The sequence below is a fragment of the Mustela lutreola genome, chromosome 12 (genome assembly GCF_030435805.1).
Source record: "Mustela lutreola isolate mMusLut2 chromosome 12, mMusLut2.pri, whole genome shotgun sequence".
Lineage (NCBI taxonomy): Eukaryota > Metazoa > Chordata > Mammalia > Carnivora > Mustelidae > Mustela > Mustela lutreola.
In genome coordinates this window covers 89,918,217-89,943,296 of record NC_081301.1, presented here as the reverse complement: position 1 = coordinate 89,943,296, position 25,080 = coordinate 89,918,217, and the positions used below count along the sequence as shown (strand labels likewise).

The 25,080-nt window shown below is 45.9% G+C and overlaps 1 protein-coding gene and 1 long non-coding RNA gene across 14 annotated transcripts in view; one reads left to right on the top strand and one right to left on the bottom strand.

Moving 5' to 3' along the window:
• LOC131812394 (uncharacterized) overlaps positions 1 to 25,080 on the bottom strand; it is a 279,095-nt gene that overhangs the window by 4,876 nt on the left and 249,139 nt on the right. For 5 of the 8 annotated variants that reach the window (XR_009346327.1, XR_009346324.1, XR_009346322.1 and 2 more), the window contains 3 exons: positions 10,721 to 10,816; positions 4,603 to 4,828; positions 4,240 to 4,317 (listed from right to left, as the gene is read on the bottom strand). This is a non-coding gene — a long non-coding RNA (uncharacterized LOC131812394). Of the gene's footprint in view, positions 1 to 4,239; positions 4,318 to 4,602; positions 4,829 to 10,720; positions 10,817 to 20,849; positions 20,955 to 25,080 lie in introns of all 8 variants that reach the window. The other 3 variants (XR_009346325.1, XR_009346328.1, XR_009346323.1) reach the window with 2 other exon arrangements.
• Positions 1 to 25,080, top strand: part of PIP5K1B (phosphatidylinositol-4-phosphate 5-kinase type 1 beta) — a 323,529-nt gene that overhangs the window by 265,877 nt on the left and 32,572 nt on the right. For 5 of the 6 annotated variants that reach the window (XM_059141853.1, XM_059141849.1, XM_059141850.1 and 2 more), the window contains one exon: positions 181 to 298. In XM_059141853.1, coding sequence (XP_058997836.1) covers positions 181 to 298 — 118 coding nt within the window. Of the gene's footprint in view, positions 1 to 180; positions 299 to 22,409; positions 23,141 to 25,080 lie in introns of those variants that run through there. The other variant, XM_059141854.1, reaches the window with a different exon arrangement.

The following is a 25,080-nucleotide window of genomic DNA, read 5'->3' as shown; positions in this document are numbered from 1 at the left end:
TAACCGAATTCCTTAAACCATCTCCAGGTAGGACCGTATTGCCTCTGAACTCTCAAAATCGTTTTTTAATCCCAAAAAGCTTTCCTGAACTCCACGTCTTTATCCACAACTTGGAGGTTTCCATGGATCTTGGGCTGGGGCTGGAGGCCACGCACTCATTTTTCTTCTTTGTCTTTCCAGTAAAGGGTTACCTTCCAGTTCAACATTTACCTTGGAAGAGGGGACCATCTACTTGACTTCTGAGCCGAACGCTCTGGAAGCGCAAGACGATGATGCCTCCGTGCTGGATGTCTATTTAGTAAGTAATTTTAGTTTCTTCCCCCTTCCTTCTGGTTTACGGATGGGCCCGGGGCCACAGTTTACGCAAGACTGGGTTCTGTGAGGCCAGGCAGGCTGGGGTTTTAAAAGAAACCATGACCCTCCATCACTAGCACCATGGGGGAGATTTCCACAAGCCATGCTTTCACACAGTTCATGCAGAACATTCCACAAGAGAGTATGTAGGCTAAGAAGCTAAATCCCTCTAGGTAAGAAGAGAACAGATCCCCGAATTGTGAGGTGAAATGGGGCTTCTCCATGGTAATGTCTTCTGTGACTTCAGTGTATCTGCTGTGTGCGTGAATCTTCTGGAATTCTGTGTTACTTCCTTGGTAAATTGGTAGCTTAAGAGGCCCAGAACGGGGCTGTGGCAAGAACCAGAGGTCAGCACCAAAGAATCTTGGCCGTCTCCCTCGGTTGTCACCAACCGGGGGCATGACCTGGGCAGGCACCTCTCTGTGTGTCCCTGTTTGCAAAAGGAGGGAAATAATGCCAAGCTTACGGGGCCACTTGGAGGATCAGGAATGATCGTGTCCGTGAACGCCCTTGACCGCCTGCCCAGTTGTCCCCGGTGACTTAAGTCAATTATTAGATGAGGTCTAGAAGTATGTGTGATGGACGGACTAAGCTGTGAGAGAGAAGAAGGGATGTTTCCCTAAAAAATCCGTCCCACGCACATTCTCCGCATCTCTGCATACCCGCACCAAAACTCACAAGAGATACCAAATGTGGATTTCAGGTTTTCTACTCTTTTAAGTTGTGCCGAGCCTAAGTGTGCAAACTCCATGTCAGGAACCCCTCTGGGTATGTCTCCTGACCACACACCACCACTCCCTTCTACGCCCCAGCCCAGCCCTCTGTTCCCTCAAGCATACTCTACAGGACCTTGGTCACCAAAAATGCTGCTCGTTATCACAGAGCCCTCCAGCACCTTCTCACCTCTCCTGGAGTAAGCTCCAATGTCCTCAAGGCCCTGCATGGTCTGATCTACACTGCCACTGTTTTCTGCCCTCCTTTCCCTGCCTCTGTCTTCCTTAACCATACTGTTCCAACCACAGTGACCTTGGTATTCCTCCCATAACCAACTGTGCCTCTGCCTCAGGACCTTTGCATGTGCCTTTACTGTCTGAAAATACACCTTCTTAGCTGTCCCAAGCTTGCTCCATTACGTCCTTCAGTCTCAGCCCAAACATCTCAGATTGGCTTTCCTTGACCCCTTATAGAGAATAGAAGCCCTCTCCCCACAACCATCCTTGTGAAAGGACTTTTTTAAAATAACCTCTGAATATCCTGGTTGTAGCACCAACAGAATTTTTTTTCCACTGGGCAACCCTCCTCCCCACAGTGCCCCCACTTTTTAAAATAAGTTATGGTGCACTTTAAAATCCTTACAGAAGAGTTGGTTCCTCTGTACAACCAAGAAGGCAGGGAATTAAATAGGAAAAAACTTACAGTAATTTTTTGGTCCCATGGAAAATTTGAAAAACTAAATGAAATCTGATCTTCATGAGCTAAGAGTTCATGCTCCTTGTGTCTTTAAAAAAACAGATTGGCACCAACCAGGAGCATGTGACCCTCCCCAGAGGAACAGAAGATCACAGGGTAGTTAAATGGCCCTACTGATCCCAGTTACCCTATGGATTACCCCTGCTCCTTTGCTGGAAAGCTTGTCGTTAGTCATTTTGATTGCTCCTCCTTGGTATTCTCCATTTCATTTGTAAGAAAACTGCTCCTGTCCTTTTACCGGTGTCTCATTTTATGGTGCTTCTGTACCTTTCTTGGACATGGAGAAGCCAGACTTTTCATAAAAAGTTCATGCTTCCTCCAGAAGAGCTGGGAAGAGCCCCAGTACTGACTGGCAGAGAATTGAAAGCACTTTGAGCAGCAGTTAGGAATGACGGAAGCAGGGAGTTGAGAACTGAAGGAGGCAGCGGTGGTGGTCCTCTGCCCGGCCTTCCCAGCACGGGGCTGCTCACGGTTCACAGGCATGGGAAGCCAGGGGAGTCCCACAGCAGCGCAGACAAGGCAACAGAAATTCTCACCAGGCTTGGGGAGAAAAGCTGATCGAGCCTAATCTTATTTTGTAGCTACTTACGATAAGCTATTTAGCATTTTTCCATGTTTCCTGCAAGCTGAGCAGTGTCCTAAATACTTTGTCTTAAGCCATTTATTCCCCCACAACCCGCTACAAAGCCGCCGGAGCTCCATTTTACAGAAAGGAAAGGAACACGCGTGCGATTATCCACTTGCCCCAGACCAGGCAACAAGTAACCGGTCAGAGATCAGAGCTGGGGTTCCAACCCTCCGAACCTCGCCCCAAGCCCGCTCTTAATGACTGAGCTGCGCTGCCTGCATTAGGGATCACACTGCCTTTGCCAGACAGAAATTAGACTCAGTTCAAGGCTTGGCCCAAATCACACACGGTAACATGCAGTTAAGACAGAAGAGGACACAGAGTCAGATGGGGGTGAAGAGACCTGTGTGGTGGTGTATGTGTCAATTTCGAAGGTGAAAATTCAAGAATGCATTGTAAGGGGAACAGTTCGGTGCTGCTGGAGAGCACAGGGTCTTGAACAGTAACGAGGGACAACTGAGCGCCTCCCCTGTGCCTCCAGCCACTATCCCCGGGTTTGCTTTCTGGACACAAGTGGCTCCAGAACGGTGGTCTCCGTTCACACGGATAAGGACATGGAGGCTCCCTTCGGCCAGTTCTCACAGCTGGCAAAGGGCAGGGTGGAAACTGGACTCCCACTCCTGGTGCTCTTCTCCCGAAACCCAGCCCCGTGAGCACCTGTCCCTATGGCTTGGGCACTGGTTGTGTGTCCGGGTCTCCCGGCCATGTGGTTGGAATCCTGTTCCTTGTAAAGCGACACATGGACCCGATGAGGGAAGGGGCCAGGAGAGTTACGTTGGCAACAGTGTGTGTAAGCTTCTGGCTGTCAGTGCTCTAGCACCAATGTTCTCACACCTTTAATACCAGCACATCTTCCAAAGTATTGAGGATCCCACCCAAGCGTTTTTGTGTATGTGGGTTCCATCCGTCAGTACATTTTTTTTATGAGAATATTTAATATGTACTCAATTTATGTAATCATCCATTCAGAATAACTAAATGTTAAGTAAATTTCTGTCAAAATCACTATTTTCCGGACAAAAACAAATTAAGAAAAGTGGCATTATTTAAGGTCTTTAAAATCTGTAGCATCAGGCTTAATGGAAGGGGTTGCGTCCTCGCGTCTGTTTCAATGTTAGTGTGTTGCCGCAGGGCACATCCTGTACACACACTGTATGCGCATGAGGGGCCGTGGGAATGAAAAGACAGATGACGTCTCCCTGTCAGTAATGGAGACCTCGTGGATCCCCGGGAGTCTAGTGTTTTCACGTAGCCCCATCCCTGCTGCAGAACCCAGCGCGCCATAAATTAATTCCGCAGAAGCAAGCACCTGGGTTCTGGGGCTCTCTCTGCCTCTCATTTATCCCTGATCTTGAATTGATCTCCCCTTCAGGGCCTCCACTTTCTCATCCATAAAATGGATCCTTCAGTCGCTCTATGACCCTCTCCAGCTCTGGCCTGCTGTGGCTTCCTCTAAATGCTGTGGACTTCCACTAAGAGGAGGTTTCACCAGAGCAGCTACAGCTCTCTTCCCAGATTTTGCTGTGTCATCCCCTCTTCCTCTATCCTAAACCCGCACAGTATTTAAACATAAATTTTTTGGCAAGACATCTAGAAAGTTCTGCACCATGAACTTCTAATTCCAGGGTGTGTTTTCACGCTGGAGGTTTTTATTTTCTATTTTGCATGCTCTTCCAGTTCTGAGAGGGTGGAGCTCATTGCTGTCCCCTCACTATTGCCATGTGCCTCTCTACTGTGAAGGAGCGAACGGAAAAGATAAGCAGGAGAAAGGAAAACCTTGGTCTCACCTTCCGCTGGACCTAGAAAGAATCCTCTTCATCAAAGGCGTCCTTTCTTGAAGGGCAGTTGGAGGCTTCTGTGGGGACCTTATGGTTAGAATTGTAAGAGACATAGTTTTGTTTCTCTTGTACTCTTTTCTTCTCCTTTAAGATACAGTGTTTCTCTTCTAGTAGATATCCCCAATTCCCCAGTGCTGTTATTTGTATACTGATATAGAATACTGCCTACACCATTTAAACCAGCTAATGTTTGCACAGCAGGTAACATGCGACATTTCCCTTGAAGGGTCCACCCACGTGATACAGGCATTAATGAGGTTGGCTATCCTGCTTCCTGCTGTGATTTGACGTGAAATTGAAATCATAGTTTACCTTAAAAGGCAGCTGATTGTTCCGTCACTCTTAGAAAGCACTGGGTTCAGGTTCCGTGTTCCTAGTTGTCATCCTGCCTGCTTGAAAGGCCATTCTGGAGTGTCTGGGTGGCTCCGTCAGTTAAATATCTGCCTTCTGTTCAGGTCACGATCATGGGATCAAGTCCTGCACCAGGCTTCTTGCTCAGTGGGGAGCCTGCTTCTCCCCCTGCCTGCATGAGCGGTCTCTGTCAAATAAACAAAATCTGTAAAAAGGTGAAAAGGCCATTCCCCTTCCCTCTAGAAAGTTCCAGACTGATTCATTTGCCAATACTCAAATCGAGGAGGTGGGGGAGGGGTGTGTTTCTGAAGATGATTTTATCCAGTGACCAAAGATGCGTTCTTCTGCTGAATTTGAGTTGATGGCACAAATTAGGGTATTTGAAGGAATTGAGCAGAGATGACCAGGCTGTGCAGGGCTATCATGCAGTGCTCGTAAGAGCTCGATTCGACTTTGCGAACAGTCTCGGGCATTCTAAGGCTGACGCTGTCGTTGGTACTCGAGTTCCTAGGGCAGCTTCTCTGCCTGAGGTAGAATGCAATTTTGTATCAAGGGAAAGAGGGACCCCCAACAAAACCCAGCTGAGAATTGTTACGGGGATGACTGGCAGGGAGCCGATGGGTAAGTGGGGGATAGCGTGATCGCGTTTGTCGTAACACAGAAGTTGGAAAGGCGGCTGCCGCTAAACAATGACTTTCTTTTTGTCTCAAGGTTATATACGCTTTTCTTTTTTACACTTTCCCTATTAACATCCTCTCGCTGATAGGTACTTTCATCCTGATAGGTGTCTCTGCAAGACGGCTGTTTGAAGTACCAAAATAGCTGTGGGCCAAGGAGAAGAAACAGTTAAGCCATTTCTTAGCCAGGCCTGCACTGGAGATTAAGGCTCTCCTGTGCAGCTGGTGGACAGCTTGATTATTTAATGTGTGTTGAGGGTGGCTAATAAGACTCTTTGATCACGGGATGAACGGTGGCAGAGAAGTGAAAATGATTGAATTAACAGCTTATCGTAGCATTATGTAGGAGAAAAAGAAGAAAAACACTTTAAATTAGGTCACAGGGGTCTTAGAAAACCCACTGGAACTTTCTGGCAGAAGAAGCTGCCTTTGTGGATCGGGCTCCGCTGGCATGGAGCTTAAAGACTTCTACGGAGAGTATCGGGGCCTTTAATCCCTCCTGTCTGAGCCAGATTGGATGCTGCGAGGGGTGTTGATTTGAAACGGGCAGTTCTGTTGCTTCTCAGCAGAGAGCTAGAATCCCCATCTGCCAGAGGGTTTGTGATAGATTTTAGTGAGAGCCAAGGAGGAGAGTCAAACCACTGCCTTGGGCTTGTAAGGCGTTCAACCAGAATGCGGTTTCCTTCCGCCCTAGTGGTGGCCCCAATGGTAAGAAATGGAGAGATTTCAGGAAGAGCAAAATAGGACCCTTTATCTCCAGAGGTGCTTGGCCCTCTTAAGCCACTGACCGGAGATTATGTCTAAGATGCGTGAGTGAGTCTGGCCCCGTGGTACCCACAAGTGATTCCCGCACTAACACAGGCTTTCAGAGTACGAGGCAAGCCATCCGTCCGCGATCGGAGGTCACCCCAGGATCAATTTTAAATCCAACAGTGTTAAGCCACTGTTTAAGGATTAGCTAAGGGAATCGGAGTTAGTGATGGAAGGACAGCTGGCTAGGCTAGGGTACATTTTTTGTTGTTGGCTCCTAGCTTTACAATGACTCCTGGCCTCAGAGGCCAGCTTGATGGCTGCCTTCTTCAAGGTCAGCTCTGTATGTGAGCTTGACTCAGGCTCCTGCCGATGGGGGGGGGGGGGGGGGCGCTCCTGGCACTGACTTCCCTCCACATCCCCAACTCCCTCCGGAATCTCCCTCCGGCTCCTGTCTTGGCTCTCAGTTTCCGTATTCTTCCTTGTCATCAGGAGCCAATGTTTACTGGTCTCCTGAGCCTTCCAACTCTTGGGAAAAAAACATTTGAGAAACAACAGTCTCTCGTGGTATGACCTTGGAGGCCCCCAGGCACTGAGCCTGCAGGAAACAAATTGCAGACTCAACATGAACCACGTTAGGAACACGTGGGAAGTCTAGGGAGAGCAAGCTTGAGTCCTACCCAGGGCCTTAGTGAATAGGGGCTCCTTGCCCCTACTGTTCGCTCCTGTGGGATCTGAGAAGGAACAGGAAAACCGGGTCGAAGGGAGAAGGTGGTAAATATTATACACTTCATTTAAAAACAAAACAAGCCTGAGTGGGGTGAACGGGAGGACTCAGGAGGGGAGATCTGAGGGCTTGGCTTCCCCTGCTTTTGTGGCTACCTGTGCTAGTTTCCTAGGGCTGCCCAGACACCAAGTCCCTGGATCCAGGCGGCTTCACCAGAACCACAGTGTCGTGGTGGTGGAGGCCGGAGGTCCGGATGCAGGTGTCTGCAAGGCCAGGCTCCATCCATCTGAAGGCGCTCGGGAGCCATCCTTCCTGGCTGCTTCCAGCCTTCGGTGACTCCGTGCAGTCCTTGGCATTCTTTGCCGTGCGGCCCTAATCTCTGCCTGTGTCTGCACATGGCGCTCGCCTCGGTGCCTTTGCGTGTTCTCCCTTCTTGTGCAACGTCAGGCAGAACTGCCACACGCACACCCTCACAGGAACGGGGATTTTGTCCCTGTTCCTGCTTGCGGCGGCCCCTACTGCCACCTACTGGCAGAAAGGCGCCTCTGCCCGCGGGCCAGAGGCGGTAGCGGAAGTCCTTGAATTGAAACTGTATTTAAAAAAAAAAAAAAAAAAAAAAGAGCAAATGTGTCTCTGAAAGCTTCCTGCCCGTGGCCTTTCTCACAGACTCAGTGCTGCACGGGCCCTGAGGGGGTCAGAGGTGGCACCCTGGGACAGGCCCAGCACCCACCACCTTTCCAGCTGGACTGGAGGCTAGTGGTAACAGGTGCAAAAACACCAGTGCCCTCCTCCGCTGCCCCTTAGGGGTTTAAAGAGGCCCCTTGGCAGTCTGGGGACTCAGCAGAGAAAAGGCTCTTTTTACGGGTTGAGCAGAACCTCCACCAATACAAGGTGGACAAATCCTTCACTTTGAATCTGACAGCTCGTCCCCTACAGCCTCTCAAGGCCTGGGGCGTTGTGTACTTTGAAAGAACCCCCAAGAAGGAATAGGATTAAGAATTTTAAAAATCCGTGGGGCACCTGGGTGGCTCACTGGGTTAAGCCTCTGCCTTCACCTCAGGTCATGACCTCAGCGTCCTGGGATTGAGCCCCATGTTGGGCTCTCTGCTTTCCCCTCTCTTTCTCTGCCAGCCTCTCTGCCTCCTTGTGATCTCTGTCAAATACATTAAAAAAAATTTTTTTTTAAAGATTTTACTTATCTGAGATTTTAACTTAGAAAACGAAAATACTTTCTAAATCCCAGTAATGGCTGCTGCATTGCTTTCCTAGGGCTGTGGTAATAAAGGACCACCACCGAGGTGGCTTAGACAACAGAAGTGTATTGTCACACAGCTCTGGAGGCCAGAAGCCAGAGAGCGAGGTGTTGGCAGGGTCGGTTCCTTCTGAGGGCCACGGGGGAAGGAGGCCTCCCCGGCGCCTCGCCTTGGCTTGGAGAGAACCGTCTTCACGCTGTGTCCTCACATGGGCTTCTCTGTGTGTGTCCAGATTTCCCCTTTGGGTAAAGACGTCCGTTGTATTGGATAAGGGCTCACCCTCGTGACCTTATTTCAACCTAATTATCTCTGTGAACATCCTACCTCCAAAGAGGGTCACATTGTGAGGTAATGGCAATTGGGACTACAACGTAGCAATTTCAGAGAACTCTTGACTCATCCCCTAACGGCTACGGTGTCTTTTTGTAAAGAAAAGTGGTACCAGTAGAAGTGCTGAGACAGAAAAGCTTGATGGGGGTATAGCTTCTAGTTCCTACCCTCTGGACCAAGGCCAGAGCCCTGAGCTTTTTCTACTTTCCTCCTACCTGGCTGAAAGAGGATCCAGTGGTCTCATCCGGAGGCAGTGCTGCTTTTCGAATGAAACCAAGGTTATGCTCACTCCCCCAGCATTTTCCAACTGGGGCATAAGCAGGGGTCAGAGTGAATTCTGTTGTGGCCCCAAGGTTATTGGGCATATCAGGTGACAAGATAACCACTTGGATTTACAAGTAACAGAAGTCACTCGAGTGCCGGAAAGTTCGCTGTAGAACTGTCAGCCCATATACATCATTGATGCCCTCAGACTTCTCTTGGGCTTTTGGAAAACACATTAATCAGGCAGAGAGCTGTGTTAAAATATCACTGCAACATTAATAGTTCAAAAAAAAATGAAGGACCATAATCTTCAATTCATTCCCATGAGACATCTACAGTGAGTGCCAACGTTTTTCATGAGTCTCTTCTCATCGGTGTAGGCGCGCGTCTTTTCATTCCAGGTTTTACCAGTTCAAGGTTTGCAGCAATTCTGCGCAGAGCAAGTCTTTCGGTGCCATTTTCCCAACAGCATTTGCTCAGTTTGTGTCTGTGTGTGACAGTCTGGTAATTTTTACAACATTTCCAACTTTTTCATTAGCACCTTCATTTTAGTGATCCCTAATGGTTTGGGGAGCCACAAACCACACCCACATCCGATAACCAACTCAACATGTGTGTTCTGACTGCCCCGGCTCCTCCTCAGACCTTCCTGTTCCCTGGCACGCCACAATATGCAGTTAGGCCAGTTCCTAACCCTGCAGTGGCCTCTAAATGTTCAAGAGAAAGGAAGAGTCTCATGTCTCTTTAAATCAAAAGCTAGACATGATTAAGCTTGGTGAGGAAAGCATGTTGGAAATAAAGAAGGACCAGAAGCTAGGCCTCTTGCACCCAACAGTTAGCCAAGACGGGACTGCGAAAGAAAGGCTCTTGAAGGAAATTGAAAGCCCTATTCCAGTGAATATATAAAGGGTGAGAAGGTGAAACGGCCCTATTGCTCATAGGAAGAAAGTTCTAGTGGCCTGGAAAGAAGACCAAACCTCCTGTAACAAAGCCAAAGCCTATTTCAGAGCGAGGCCCTAACTCTCTACAATTTTGTGAAGGGTGAGACGTTAGGAAGGTGAAGAGGAAAAGTCTGAAGCTAGCAGGGGTTGGTTCCTGAGTTTTACGGAAGGAAGCTGTGTCCGCGGCATCAAAGTGCCAGGCAAAGCAGCGCGCGCTGACAGGGGCGGCGGCAGCAATCCAGAAGATCGAGCTGAGATGGTTCCCGACGGGGGCTACCCAGACCAACAGATTTTCAATGTAGATAAAACAGTCTTATATCAGAAGAAGGTACCAGCTAGGACGTACGTAGCTGGAGAACTCAAAGCCTGTCCTCAAGATTCAAAGGACAGTCTGACCCTCTTGTTAGGGGCTACTGTGACTTTACGTTGAAGCTGGTGCTCACTTAGCGTTCTGAGAATCTCAGGGCCCTTAAGAATGAGACCAGTCCTACTCCTCCAGTGCTCTGTAGAGGGAACCAACAGCACATATGCGTCCAGCATGGTTTACTGAGTACTTCAAGTCCACTGTTGAGACCTACTGCTCAGAAAACAGTATTCTCTTCAAATATTACAGCTCACGGACAATGCACCCGGGCACCCAACAGCTCTGATGGCGATGGACAGTGAAATGAATGTTTTCGTGCCTGTTAAAAAACACCCATTCCGGAGCCCATGGATCAAGGAGCCATTTTTGACGTTCAAGTCTTAAGAAATACATTCCCTACGGCTATAGCTGCCATACGTCGTGGCAGCTGATGGATCTCAGCGGAGTACCTTGAAAATGTTCTGGAAAGGATTTACTGTCCTCGGTGTCATAAAGAACATTCATGACTTATGGGAAGAGGTTCAAGTATCGACATAAAAAGAAGCTTGGAAGAAGCGCATTCCGATCCTAACAGATGTCGTGGAGAGGCTCAGACTCAGCGGAGGACGGAATGCGGGTGTGGAAGACCAGAAGTGCGGCCCGAAGGTGGGGCCCGATGGCTGCGGTCTCATGGTATGACCCGAACAGATGGGCTGTTTCTCGGGATGGAACCTATTCCTGGCGAAGGTGCTGTGGGGATGGTTGAAATGACAGCAAAGAATTTAAACTCTTACCTAAACCTCTGGCAGAGCAGCAGCAGGCGGGGTGAGGACCGACGACGATTCTGCAAGTTCTGCCGCGGGTAAGATGCTGCCCGACAGCGTCGCAGCCTATGGAGAAATGATTCTTGAAAGCAAGAGTCCATCGATGCAACAAGCTTCGTTGCTCTTATTTTAAGAAATTGCTGCAGCCTCCCCAGCCTTCAGCAGCTGACACACCCTGGTCAGTCAGTAGCCCGCGACATCAAGGCAAGAATGCTCACCAGTGAAGAGATCACAGTTTGCAAAAAGCTCAGGTGATGGTTAGCCCTTCCTTAGCAATGACAGATTTTTTTTTTTTAAAGATTTCATGCAAGTTGGTGCAGCCACTTTGGAGAACAGCGTGGAGATTCCTTAAGAAATTAAAAATAGAGCTTCCCTATGACCCTGCCATTGCACTACTGGGTATTTACCCCAAAGATACAGATGTAGTGAAAAGAAGGGCCATCTGTATCCCAGTGTTCATAGCAGCAATGGCCACGGTAGCCAAACTGTGGAAAGAACCAAGTTGCCCTTCAATGGACGAATGGATAAGGAAGATGTGGTCCATATACACTATGGAGTATGATGCCTCCATCAGAAAGGACGAATACCCAACTTTTGTAGCAACATGGGCGGGACTCGAAGAGATTATGCTGAGTGAAATAAGTCAAGTAGAGAGAGTCCATGATCATATGGTTTCGCTTATTTGCGGAGCATAACAAATAACGTGGAGGACAAGGGGAGATGGAGAGAAGAAGGGAGTTGGGGGAAATTGGAAGGGGAGGTGAACCATGAGAGACTATGGACTCTGAAAAACAATCTGAGGGTTTTGAAGGGGTGGGGGGTGGGGTGGGAGGTTGGGGGAGCCACGTGGTGGGTATTAAGGAGGGCACAGATTGCATGGAGCACTGGGTGTGGTGCAAAAACAATGAACACTGCTATGCTGAACAGATGTAAAATAAATAAATTAATAATAATAATAAAAGAAAAGATTTTATTCACTTGAGAGAGAGAGAGAGCACAAGCAGGCAGAGGGAGGGAGAGAAGCAGGCTCCCCCCGAGCAGAGAGCCTAATGTGGGACTCAATCCCAGGACCCTGAGACCATGACCTCAGCTGAAGGCAGACGCTCAACCAAATGAGCCACCCAGGTATCCCGAGGACAGATTTTTTAATTAAGGTATGTGCATTCTTCTTTAGACATAGTCCTGTTGCACACTAGCAGACTGCAGTGTAAACGGAACTTTATATGCACTGCAACACCAAAAGATTCATTTGCCTTTCTGTTCTAGTATTCACTTCATTGTGGCGATCTGGAATCTAACCGGCAGCATCTCCCGAGTACGCCTGTCCTCTGTGTGCTGGTTGGTATGGAACTCTGGGAGGCCACTGAACCACGGGCACAAGGCCCGGGACTCCCTGTGCTGCCAGCAGCTGAGATTTCAGCACATGTTCTGCCAGACTGGGCACAACATGGTGGTTCTCATCCAGAATGGGTATGTCCTTCAAGGACATTCCAAATTTCACGTTCTGCCTCACGGGTTCTTGGTCCAATGCCTACAGTCCCTGGCTCTCAGAAAACTATTTTCACCTCTGATTCCAAGGCCTAAATTTTTTTTTTTTTTTAAGTGTCAAGGTAGGCAGCATGGCCCCTAGCTTCTCTAAGTTTCCTTCCATCTAGGAGATGCATTGGCGGTGTGTGACTGGACCCGTTCACGTGCCACGTCCACATTTCTGTAGCACGAGCCCGAGCCATCATTTCACCTCTAAGAAAACAGTGAGCTTCTGTATTCCTGCAGTTCCGGGACTAAGAGAAATCCCCAGTCCCATCTGTCTTTTAGTGATTGTGCCTTGGGGAGTAACCCCCAACATGGGGTGGGAGTAAAACGCAATTGTAGAGCCTCAACTAAAAGAAGAAAAAAGACTCAAAACTTCCCAGAGGCTACTGGGGGCTGTTTTGTGTTTGAAGTTGAGGGAGTTCTGAGAAGTTCATCTGGAGAACCCAGATTGAGAGGTGGAGGGGACTCCAGAGCCAAGGCGATGAGGTTGGGATGAGGCGTTGTGAAGCCGCTGCGGGCCTGTGTGTGCTGATGCTGTGTGTCTGGGCTGCAGTGAGCGCAGTGAGGCAGGACTGGGTGCTGTGCCCTCCTGGCTGGAGAGGGAACGTCAGCCAGAAGAGTAAGAACAGATACAAGAAAAGCTACAGGGCAGAGCTGAGGTAAACAGAATTCAGAATTGCTAATGGAAATGGGGGCTTGGTGCAGAAAAAGGGAAGAGAGGATTATTCCCTATGTTAGCCTGGAAAGAAACAACCAAAAATCAGTGCTTTCCTCACGTGTATAGTAGATGAGAATTTCAGTCTGAGGGGCGCCTGGGTGGCTCTCTTTGGTGTCTGCCTTTGGCTCAGGTCATGATCTCAGGGTCCTGGGATGGAGCCCGGCATCGGGTTACCCGCTCAGGGGGAGTCTGCTTCTCCCTCTCCCTCTGTGCGCTCTCAAGCTCTCTCTCAAATAAATAAAATCTTTTTTTAAAAAAGCATTTCATTCTGAAACCAAAATGAGGATGCCGTTGGGCCCCATACAGGAAAACCACAGAGTAATTGGCCTATACCTAAAGTAGGTCCAGTTAAAAACGAACATCACCCCAAATTGGACAGTTACATGTAGAAGAATGAAACTCAACCATTCTCTTACACCATACACAAAGATAAACTCAGAATGGATAAAAGACCTCAATGTGAGGCAGGAATCTATCAAAATCCTAGAGAAGAACATAGGCAGTAACCTCTTCATCGGCCACGGCAACTTCTTTCAAGATAGGTCTCCAAAGGCAAAGGAAACAAAAGCAAAAATGAACTTTTGGGACTTCATCAAGATCAAAAAAGCTTCTGCACAGCAAAGGAAACAGTCAAGAAAACAAAGAGGCAACCACAGAATGGGAGAAGATATTTGCAAATGACACTACAGACAAAGGGCTGATATCCAAGATCTATAAAGAACTCTTCAAACTCACACACACAAAACAGATAATCACATCAAAAAATGGGCAGAAGACATGAACAGACACTTCTCTAAAGACGACATACAAATAGCTAACAGACACATGAAAGAATGTTCATCATCACTAGCCATCGGGGAGATTGAAATAAAAACCACATTGAGATACAACCTCACACCAGTTAGAATGGCCAAAATCAACAAGACGGTAAAACAACAAGTGCTGGAGAGGATGTGGAGAAAGGGGAACCCTCTTACACTGTTGGTGGGAATGCAAGTTGGTGCAGCCACTTTGGAAAACAGCGTGGACATTCCTTAAGAAATTAAAAATAGAGCTTCCCTATGACCTTGCAATTGCATTACTGGGAATTTGTGCCAAAGACACAGATGTAGTGAAAAGAAGGGCCATCTGTACCCCAATGTTCATAGCAGAAATGGCCACATCACCAAACAGTGGAAAGAACCAAGATGCCCTCCAACAGACAAATGGATAAAAAAGATGTGGTCCATATACCTATGGAGTATTATGCCTCCATCAGAAAGGATGAATACCCAACTTTTGTATTAACATGGATGGGACTGGAGATTATGCTGAATGACATAAGTCAAGCAGAGAGAGTCAGTTATCATATGGTTTCACTTACTTGTGGAGCATAAGAAATAACATGGAGGACATGGGGAGATGGAGAGAAGAAAGTTGGGGAAATCAGAGGGGGAGATGAACCATGAGAGACTGTGGACTCTGAGAAACAAACTGTGGACTCCCCTCTGGGGGGGAGGGGTTGGGTGAGCCTGGTGGTGGGTATTGAGGAGGGCACATATTGCATGGAGCACTGGGTGTGGTGCATAAACAATGAATTTTGGAACACTGAAAAGAAATAAAAATTAAATGAAAAAAAAAAAAAGGGTATCACCCCAAGGGCGCATGGGACATGGAGACCTCATGGACCAATTAGTGCTGTTCATATTGGCCAGTCTGACAGTTGTGAAGCTCCGCCGGGCCACCACATTCCAGCTTCTACAAAATTTGATGGACTAAATGTGTTTTTTAAATGTAGGTTTAGCCTCTTAACAAAATGGAAGTAAGTACATACCTATCAATAATTACTTTGGAGCATTTAAAGGATTTACACTTAATCAAAAAACATGCGACACCAGAATGCATAAAAAATCAAGACCTATCTATATTCTGCCTAAAAGACACTCACTTCAGACCTTAAGACACAGACTGAAAGTGAAGGGAATGGAAAAAATCATGTTGCATGCAGAGGCAAGTGGGGGGAAGCCAGGATAGCAATACTTAAACAAAAACTAGACTTTAAAAGAAAGACTGTAGGTATTCCTGGGTGGCTCAGTCAGTTAACATTTGGACTCTTAATTTCAGCTCAGGTCATGGTCTTGGGGTCCTGGAATCGAGCTGCCCCAGGTCAGGCTCCCTGCTCAGCGGGAAGTCTGCTTCTCCATCTCCCTTTGCCCCTCCCACTGCTTGCTCTCTCTCAAATAAATAAGTAAAATCTTAAAATACACACACCTTAGACCAGATGAACTAAATAGGTATGGAACATTCCGTGCAAAACCAACTGAATACACATTCTCCTCAAATGTATGTAAAATGCCCGTGGAACATTCTCCAGGACAGATCCCAGGTTAGGCCACAAAACAAGTCTCAGTCAATTTAAAAAGATGAAATCCTATCCTGCATCTTCTCCAACCACAGTGGAATGAAACTAGTTATCAATCAAAAGGAAAAAAATCAGACAAAACACAAACACTTGGAGGCTAAACACCATGCTATTCAACAGCCAGTGGGTCAACAAAGATATGAACAAGGAAATCAAAAAAATTCATGGAGACAAAAAAAAAAAAAAAACTATAAAAACAACAGTCCAAAATTTTTGGGACACAAAGCATTGCTAAGAGGAAAATGTGTACTGTTACAGACCTTTCTTAAGATAAAGTATCTCAAAAATAACAAACAAAAACCTAACCTTACACTTAAAAGAACTAGATAAAAAGGAATAAACCAAGAAACCAAGCCTGGAGGTTGTAGCCACAGCAGTCAGAGAAGAAATAAATAAAACCGTCACTATTTGCCGATGATACTATACATAGAAAACCCTAAAGACCCCACCAAAAAAAACTATTAGAATAAGTGACGTCAGTGAAGTTACGGAATACAAGATACACAGAAACACAGAAATCAGTTGAGTTTCTAAACACTAATAACAAAATAGCACAAAGAGAAGCTAAGAAAATAACTCCAGGGGCGCCTGGGTGGCTCAGTGGGTTAAGCTGCTGCCTTCAGCTCGGGTCATGATCTCAGGGTCCTGAGATCGAGTCCCACATCGGGCTCTCTGCTCAGCAGGGAGCCTGCTTCCCTGTCTCTCTCTGCCTGCCTCTCTGTCTATTTGTGATCTCTCTCTGTCAAATAAATAAATAAAATCTTTAAAAAAAAAAAAAAAAAGAAAAGAAAAGAACTCCATTTACAATCACACCACATTTAATAAAATACCTAGGAATAACTTTAAGGAAGCAAAAGGCCTGTACTCTGCAAACTATGTAACATTGGTAAGAGAAATTGAAGATGACACAAATGAAAAGAGTCCACGCTCATGGACTGGAAGAATTAAATATTGTTAAAGTGTTCATACTGTCCAAAGCAACGTACAAGTTCAATTCAATCCCTATCAGAAGACCAAGGGCATTTTTCACACCACTAGGACAAGTAATACTAAAATTTGTAATGGAAGCACCAAAGACCCTAAAACACCCAAAACAATCTTAAGGAAATATCACAATTCCAGATTTGAGGATCTATTGCAAAGCTATCGGAATGAAAACAGTATAGTATTGTCACAGAAACAGACACACAGATCAATGGAAGAGAGTCCATAAACAAAGCCACACACTGATGGTCCATTCATCTATGACAGAGAAAACAAGAATATACAGTGGGGGAAAGACAGTCTCTCTGATCAGTGGTGCTGGGAAAACTGGACAGCTATGGCCAAAGAATGAACCTAGATCACTTTCTCACACCATACAAAAAAATAAACTCTAAGTGGATTGAAATCCAAAATGCGAGATGTAAAACCATTAAATCCCTAAAAGAAAGCAAAGGCAGTCATTTCTTTGACATTGGCTATAAAAAGATTTCTCTAGGCAGGGTCTCCTCAGTCAAGGGGGAAGAAAAGCTAAAACTAACTACTGGGACTGAACCAAAATGAAAGGCTTCTGCGCAGCAAACCATCAACAGAATGAAGAAGGCACCCACTGAACAAGGTAAGATGGTTGCCATCAATACATCCCATAAGGGGATACTATCCAAAATATTTAAAGAATGTATACAATTCTGCACACTCAGATGCACAGTCTTATTTAAAAGTAAGAAAGTCTGAAGCACCTGAGTGGCTCAGTTGGTTAAGCATCTGCCTTTGGCTCAAGTCATGATCCTAGGGTCCTGGCATTAACCCCCAGGTCAGACTTCTGCTCAGCAGGGATTCTGCTGCTCCCTTTCCTTCTGCTCCCCAATACCGCCCCCCACCCCACCGCCGTTGCTCAGTCAAATAAATAAAATCTTTTTTAAGAATAAGAAAATCTGGAGGTGCCTGGGTGGCTCAGTTAGTAAAGCCTCTGCCTTCAACTCAGGTCATGATCTCAGGGTCCTGGGATCGGGCCCCGCATCAGGCTCCCTGCTTAGCGGGGAGTCTGCTTCTCCCTCTCCTGAAGCTCACTCTCATGCACTCCAACTCTGTAATATAAATAAAATATTTTTAAAAAGTTGAAATAAAGTCTGAATAGACATTTTTCCAAAGAAGGCATACCAGTGCCTACAGACACATGAAAAGATGTCTAGCATCAGTCATGATCAAAGAGATGCTAATCAAAACCACAGCAAGGTATCACTTCACACTCGTCAGAATGGCTAGAATCGAAAAGTCAAGAAATAAGTGTTGGCGAGGACATGGAGAAAAAGGACCCTCGTGCACTGCTGGTGGGAATGCCAATGGTTACAGCCACTGTGGAAAACACTATGGAGGTTTCTCACCAAGTTAATAATAGCAATACCATATGATCCAGTAATTCCACTGTCGGGTATGTACCCAAGGAAAACAAAAACATGAATTCTAGAAGATACATGTGCCCCTGTATTTATTGCAGCATTATTTACAAGAGCCAAGATGGGGAAGCAGCCCAAGTGTCCATGGATGATGAATGGATAAAGAAGATGAGATATAGTGGCGTCTGGGTGTCTCAGTGGGTTAAAGCCTCTGCCTTCGGCTCAGGTCATGATCCCAGGGTCCTGGGATCAAGCCCTGCATCGGGCTCTCTGCTCAGCGGGGAGCCTGCTTCTCCCCCCGCACTGCCTGCTTCTCTGCCTACTTGTGATCTCTGTAAAAAAAAAAAAAAAAACTTTTCAAAATAAAAATAAAGAAGATGGGATATATATACACCGTGGATTATTACTCAGACATTTAAAAATATATATATGACATCTTGCCCTTTGCCACAACATGGATGGAGCTGAAGGGTATTATGCTAAATGAAGTCAGAGACAAATATATGGTTTCACTTGTATATGCAATCTCACCCGCTCCCAGACATAAACACCCATGCGTGGAATAAGTAACATTGTAGGATTAGGCCACAGAAACACAGATCTTGGCTCATGATGGAGTTCTGTCCCAATAAAGCCATCCTAACTGGAAAATATCCTAAGTGGAAAGTGCGTTTAAGACACTTAGTCTGCCGAACATCATGGCTTCTCCTCGCCTGCCTGGAAGGACTCAGGACACTGACCACAGCCTACAGTTGAGCAAGATCATCTAACATCAAGTTTATTTTTTTTTAAGATTTGATTTATTTATTTGCCAGAGATTATAAGTACGCAGAGAGGCAGGCGGGGGGTGGGCGGTGGGGCTGGGGGTGAGCAGGATCCCCATTGAGCAGAGAGCCTGATGCGGGGCTCGATCCCAGGATCCTGATATCATGACCTGAGCCAAAGACAGAGGCTTTAACCCACTGAGCCACCCAGGCGCCCCCATGTTTATTTTATAATGAAGTGTAATTCACTGGACAGCTTATTGGAAGTGAAAAGCCGAGTGTTCCCTGGGGTAGAGGAGGGTCTTAGGTGTACTGTGATTGCGTCGCTGAGCAGAAGGCGGCTCGCTGCCATCCTGAGAGAGGCTCCTACCACGTGTCGCTAGCCCAGGGAAAGATCCCAACTCAGAATTCCAATCAGAGCTTCTGCGGAATGCATACCTCCTTCACACCATCAGAGTCGAAAAACCCTAAGTCAGCTCTCCCACACTGGGGTCTGTCTGTCCCTGAATACTCTTGTCACACCTGTACCTTCAGGTCTCAGCATTTAAAACATCCCGTGTCCTCCCCAAGCACCGCACGCTCTGGGCAGAAACCCTGGCATCACTGCGGGCAGAGGGCGGCGCGCTCAGATGGGGACAGCGCCGGTGACGGCCTGTCATCCCTTGTCGGAGACCAGGCTGAGATCCCTTGTCAAAGCTCCGGGTCCCGTTTCTGTTTCTACAGCCCCAAGGCCAGGTCCCCTCAAAAGTTTTGGGCACTGATACCGTGAGCAGCCCTTCTTCGTGCTGGGGACCTGGGGGGACGTGGCATGGGTACCCCATTCTAGTGCTTTGCAGTGTCCTGATGGGAGAGTCAGCGACTGCTTGGATCTCTCCAGTGATGCTTTGTACAAGGCTGGAAGGTTCTAATCTGAAAGAAAATTACAGCACGTCTTCTGCTAAGTACAGGATAACAGGACTGCTTTCTGCAGGCTTCTCACCGCAGCTAAGCAGGAAAATGCTGTGCTTTCGGATTCCACACAGACTTAAAGACCTGTCAGACCACCTCATTTTATGATGCTTCTAAATTAGCACAAAACCGACACGTTCCCGTAGCCCACCATGTCATCCTAGGGTGACGTTATAACACGGACAGAGAGCTGGCAGTTCCTCCCACACACAGACATTCGTGTGCCCTGGAGGTGACGGTGGGTGTTTGTGCAAGTTTACAGAAACTTCGACAACACCCTCAGTTTAAAACAAAACAAAACAAAACAAAAACCTTATGAAGTGTGAATAGAAAGGCTTTTTTATGACCAGAGCTGGATAGGACTCTCTATTTTTAGTAATAAGGAGAGTATATTTTATTATACAGCCTCATTTGTTTTTACTAAATTATCCATTTAACCCATTTTGAAAAATACACAAATATAATTGTTTTCAGATAGTAATATATATACAGGAAGTCTCTACAATATTCTGGGTTATCTGGGGATATCAGTTTATCAGCAGTAATTGATAAAGTCCTGTGGTTAAAACAGGGTTAAAACAGAACTCTGGGGGGCGCCTGGGTGGCTCAGTGGTTAACGTCTCTGCCTTCGGCTCAGGTCATGATCCCAGGGTCCTGGGATCGAGTCCCGCATCGGGCTCTCTGCTCAGCAGGGAGCCTGCCGCCTCCTCCTCTCTCTTTCTGCCTGCCTCTCTGCCTACTTGTGGTCTGTCAAATAAATAAAAATCTTTAAAAAAAAAAAAAAAAAAAAAACAGAACTCTGGGATTTGCTGCCACAGTGATAGCTCTGAGTTGCCTCTTCTAGACCAAAATACCCATGTTTCTGGCCATTTTCATGGGGTCTTGCATTTGAAGCCTTTCCCTTAGGTGTGTCATCTCAGGCATGGGTCTCACTGGGTCATGGCCTTCTCCAAGTCTAACATTAGAACCCAGACACAGACCTCCAACTGTGACTGAGAGAACAAGAACAGATCACCCTTCGGTGTTTGGTTTTTGTTTAGAAGAGAGCAGGATTCAGGGGCGTGTGGGGGGGGGGGGGAGCAGGTGCAGTTGGTTAAGCCTCTAACTCTTGGTTTCAGCCCAGGTCACGATCTCAGGGTCATGGGATGGAGCCGTGCATGGGTCTGTGCACACGGCACAGTCTGCTTGGGTCTCCCTCTCACTTGGGCACCCCCTCCATGATCGCGTGTTCTCTAAAATACAATCTTTAGAAAATAAAAATTTTAAAAGACAGGACTTATAAAGCAGGTCAGTAGGACCATATCATTTTATGTGGATTTTTTTATGTCCCTGATTGATACGCGCCCCACCGAGTTACCAGCCTGAGCGTGATCAAGTCCGCATCACAGCATCTGTCCGGAGAACGCGGGCGGCGGCTGCTTTGCCTGCTGCTACCGCTCACGGCACCAAACACAAGCTATTTCTGAAAGGATTTGAGTGACGGTTTGAGCGAGCTGGACACGTAAGCAGGCAAACCTTCCTGACTTAGATTAGTAAGAAACAAAGTAGAAACTAATAAAAATTACAACTCTCATTAACATTAAATTACGTGACCAAATACTCATTTTAAAACAGACTCTTTGACATGGTCTCTTAATAGTTAGTATAGTCATTTCAAACTTCGTATTCATTTTTTCAGCCTCCAAATGAATGTGTTGGCCCCACAGCCTCTGTGATTCTAGCTCCAACCTTCTCAATAGCTACTGTGAGGATACAGGCACAGTCTTGGCACGAAATGATGTAGTTTATGTATATGGGGTGTGTGTGTGTGTGTGTGTGTACACGTCTGCACTCACATAGATACACACACTATATTTCCCCAAAGTTTATCCCTTACAACTACCCTATAAAGTAGGCTTCATGACTCCCATTGTACAGATAAAACAAGGTATGAAGAAGGCTCAGTAATACACCTAATGTCCTGGGGCTGTAATAATGAGGAAATCAATGAACTTAGCCCACTGTGTCTGTCTCTAAACACTGAACATGGTACTGCCTCCCCCAATGTAGCTTGGTTTCACTGTCACAGGTTGAATTAGCAGTCTCTGACCTTAAATGGTTACCATTTGGGGTTAAATATTTGCCAGACAGGGGCACCTGGCTGGCTCAGTCAGAAAAGCATGCAACTCTTGATTCCTGGGGTCATGAATTCGAGCCCCACATTGGATCTAGAGATTATAAATAAATAAAAAAATTTGCCGTGAACACCTGCAGTGAGTGTCCAACTCTTAGGTTCATCTCAGGATCCTGGGATCGAGCCTTGCATCTGGCTCCGAGTTCTGCGTGGAGTTTGCTGGGGATTCTGTCACCTTCTCCCTTTCCCTCTGGTGCTCTTGCACTCCCTCCTGCTCTAAAATAAATCTTTAAAAAAAAATTGCTGGACATATTTTTACTCCCCTGTTGCAAAATAGTGTTTCAGCCTCCAAATGAATGCGCTGGGCCCACAGCCTCTGTGATTCCAGCTCCAACCTTCTCAATAGCTACTGTGAGGATACAAGCTATCATAGTTCAAGACTATGTTCTGGTTCTGACGGGCTTCACGCCTGCTAGACCACAGCGCATGCCCATGTGCACTTGGAGGTCAGGAGTGCACCTTAGCTGGCACTGTTTCCTTCTGAGCCCTAGCACAGTGCAGTGATGTAGGGGGAACTCAATACATCTTGGTGTAATTACAAGTTCTGGGTCCACCAGAGAAGCCAATGCCATGCTAATCATCACAGAAGATCACCGACCCTAATGCACGTTTCCCAGGTACAAGACATCAGGAGAAAGAATGAATTCATGTTCCCATTCATGAGGAGCAGTTATCAGTCAATGCCCAAACTTAGTCTTACAACTGCTTTCTTTCTTCCTCTTTTTTTTACCCCCCTCCCCCCAGTAAGTGAAAATGGTGACCGTGAGATGTGAACACAATTGTGGATGAGAAGTTTCCCTACTCCGGAATTACCCAGAGGAACTTGGCGACCCCCACTGCACACGGAATAATAATCAACCGGATTTAGGAATTTGCAAGGTGTCAGGGGAGCCTTGGTCCGTAGGCTGACCAGCAGATGTGATGTGAAAAATACCACACTATTCTATCATTTGCTGTTGCTTGCTCAACTGTGGAGAACTGCATGAGCTCGATTTCAGCTGCTTTCATTGCCAATCACCATTTGGGACTTGGAAGTGCTATTTTCCTATGGACACTTGCATTTTTTCGTTTTGCATGCATCCAATGATTATACATAAGCAACACATGTAATCTGCTTATTTTTTAAAAATCCATCCATGCAAAATGGTAAATAAAGTCTAAATTCTGCTCTTTTTTGCAAATTATAATCATAGCCCATGTCTTTCAAAGTTTAACTTGGTTTCATATAAAGATCAGTGTAATAGGTCTGCATATACTTTATAGAAAACTAGCTTCTATAAAGATTTTTTCACTGTTTACTAGTGAAATGAGAAAAGCAAAGCTATTTATAAAAGGCCTTATGTAGTGTACATACATTGTCTTTGAAATATTTGTGATTTAGTTTATTGCTTGTAAAAGAGAAATTATATAATTTATTTAGTAAATACTATTGTAAACTATAGTTTTATTGAGAGAAATAAAATATTTTGTTCTCAGTTGTGGTAGTACATTAATTCCAGTGGTTTATGGTCTTTATATTTCTTGTATTAATTAACAAGATAACCTTGATACTCCTCCATTTTTAAGATGTTCAGGGATCCTACGTAAACTGACTCATGATAGATGGAGAGAAAATTCTCTGGGTCCTGAGAAGACACAATAACAGATTGTACTCAACTTGCTCTTGAGACTTTCCCCAATATCCTGGTGTATTCGTCAGTTCTCACTGTTACACTGTGGTAACAAACAATCCCCAGATCTCTGGATAGGTGTCAAGAGCAGATCCTATCTAGGACACGCACTTTATTGGGGGTGGGCGGGGAACCAGTAGTGAAACTGGCAATGGGAACTCTTAAAACTACCACTTTTGGTGTGGCTTACAGAACTTCTGCTCACATGGCACAAGCCACAGCAAATGACAGTGACAGGATAGATGTCAGGAGTGGCAACTTCTCACCAAGGAACTGACTCAGCAGAAAGAGGCAGTGAGTATTTTAAGCAATTATTGCTTAAATCTACACAATTTCATTAGTGTCTCAAACAGCAAAGGCTTAAAAGGCTGCCTAATCACATAATCAGGAAAAAATAGTCATTAGAAAGTAAAATGACTATGACTGCAGAAAGACATTCCTGATGATTAAGATGCTCAAGTTCAAGCAAGCCGAGTCTTAAAAGCAAACATGGTATTAACTTTCATAAATGTGACCCAGAACCGTGGTTACTCAGTGTAAGTAGCAATTTTGCATACAGAGTTGGTACTGGCAATCTATCCTGGGTTGGGACTTCAACTGGGAGTTCTAATGAAATAGACTACTGAGGATTCTTTGCTTTTCTTTCCTTAGTATTCCTAGGTGCTAGCAGATACTTTGACCACAGGGGTTTACCTAGTGGGGATCCCACTTTTCCCCTCTCCAATTTTAAATCTACCCATTTATCTAACCTACAGACTCTTTCATGTGCCCTCTCCTGGTGGGGTTGATGCCTCTCCATCAATGCCCAGAAAGTAACTTATTCTGATTTCTATTATCATGGATTAGTTTTCCCAGTTCTAGTACTTCATATAAATAGAATCCTATAGTACATACTCTTTATCTGACTTTTTGTTGTTATTTTTCAATGTTATGTAAGACTTGTTGTGTATAGTAGAAGCTCATTCTTTTTAAAAAAAAAAAAAAAGAAGAAGAAGCTGCTCATTCTTTTTCACTGTTGAGTAGTATTCCATTATATGAATATTCTACAGTTTTCTGCTCTACTGCTGATTGGCATTTGGGGAGATTCCAGTTTAAGACTATAATGAATGAGACCCTCCATACCTCTTCCTTCACACAGCTCCAAGATAAAGACAATTTGACTTCTAGCATCTATACCAGATATGGAAGAATTTTCCAAGAGAAATATCACTATCAGGATATAGATTACCAATCCTCTAATTTCTCTAGGATAGTCTGAGTTTATGCCCAACTCTCAGGCAAGAAAATACATTCTTTTAGGGCGCCTGGGTGGCTCAGTGGGTTAAGCCGCTGCCTTCGGCTCAGGTCATGATCTCAGGGTCCTGGGATCGAGGCCCGCATTGGGCTCTCTGCTCGGCGAGGAGCCTGCTTCCCTTCCTCTCTCTCTGCCTGCCTCTCTGCCTACTTGTAATCTCTGTCTGTCAAATAAAATAAATAAAATCTTTTTTAAAAAAAGTATATTCTTTTATATTTAAAACTGTTGTCGGGGCACCTGGGTGGCTCAGTGGGTTGAGCCTCTGCCTTCAGCTCAGGTCATGATCTCAAGGTCCTGGGATCGAGTCCCACATTGGGCTCTCTGCTCGGCGGGGAGCCTGCTTCCTCCTCTCTCTCTCTCTCTCTCTCTCTCTCTCTCTCTGCTTGCCTCTCTGCCTACTTGTGATCTCATTCTGTCAAATAAATAAAATCTTTAAATAAAAAAAAAACTG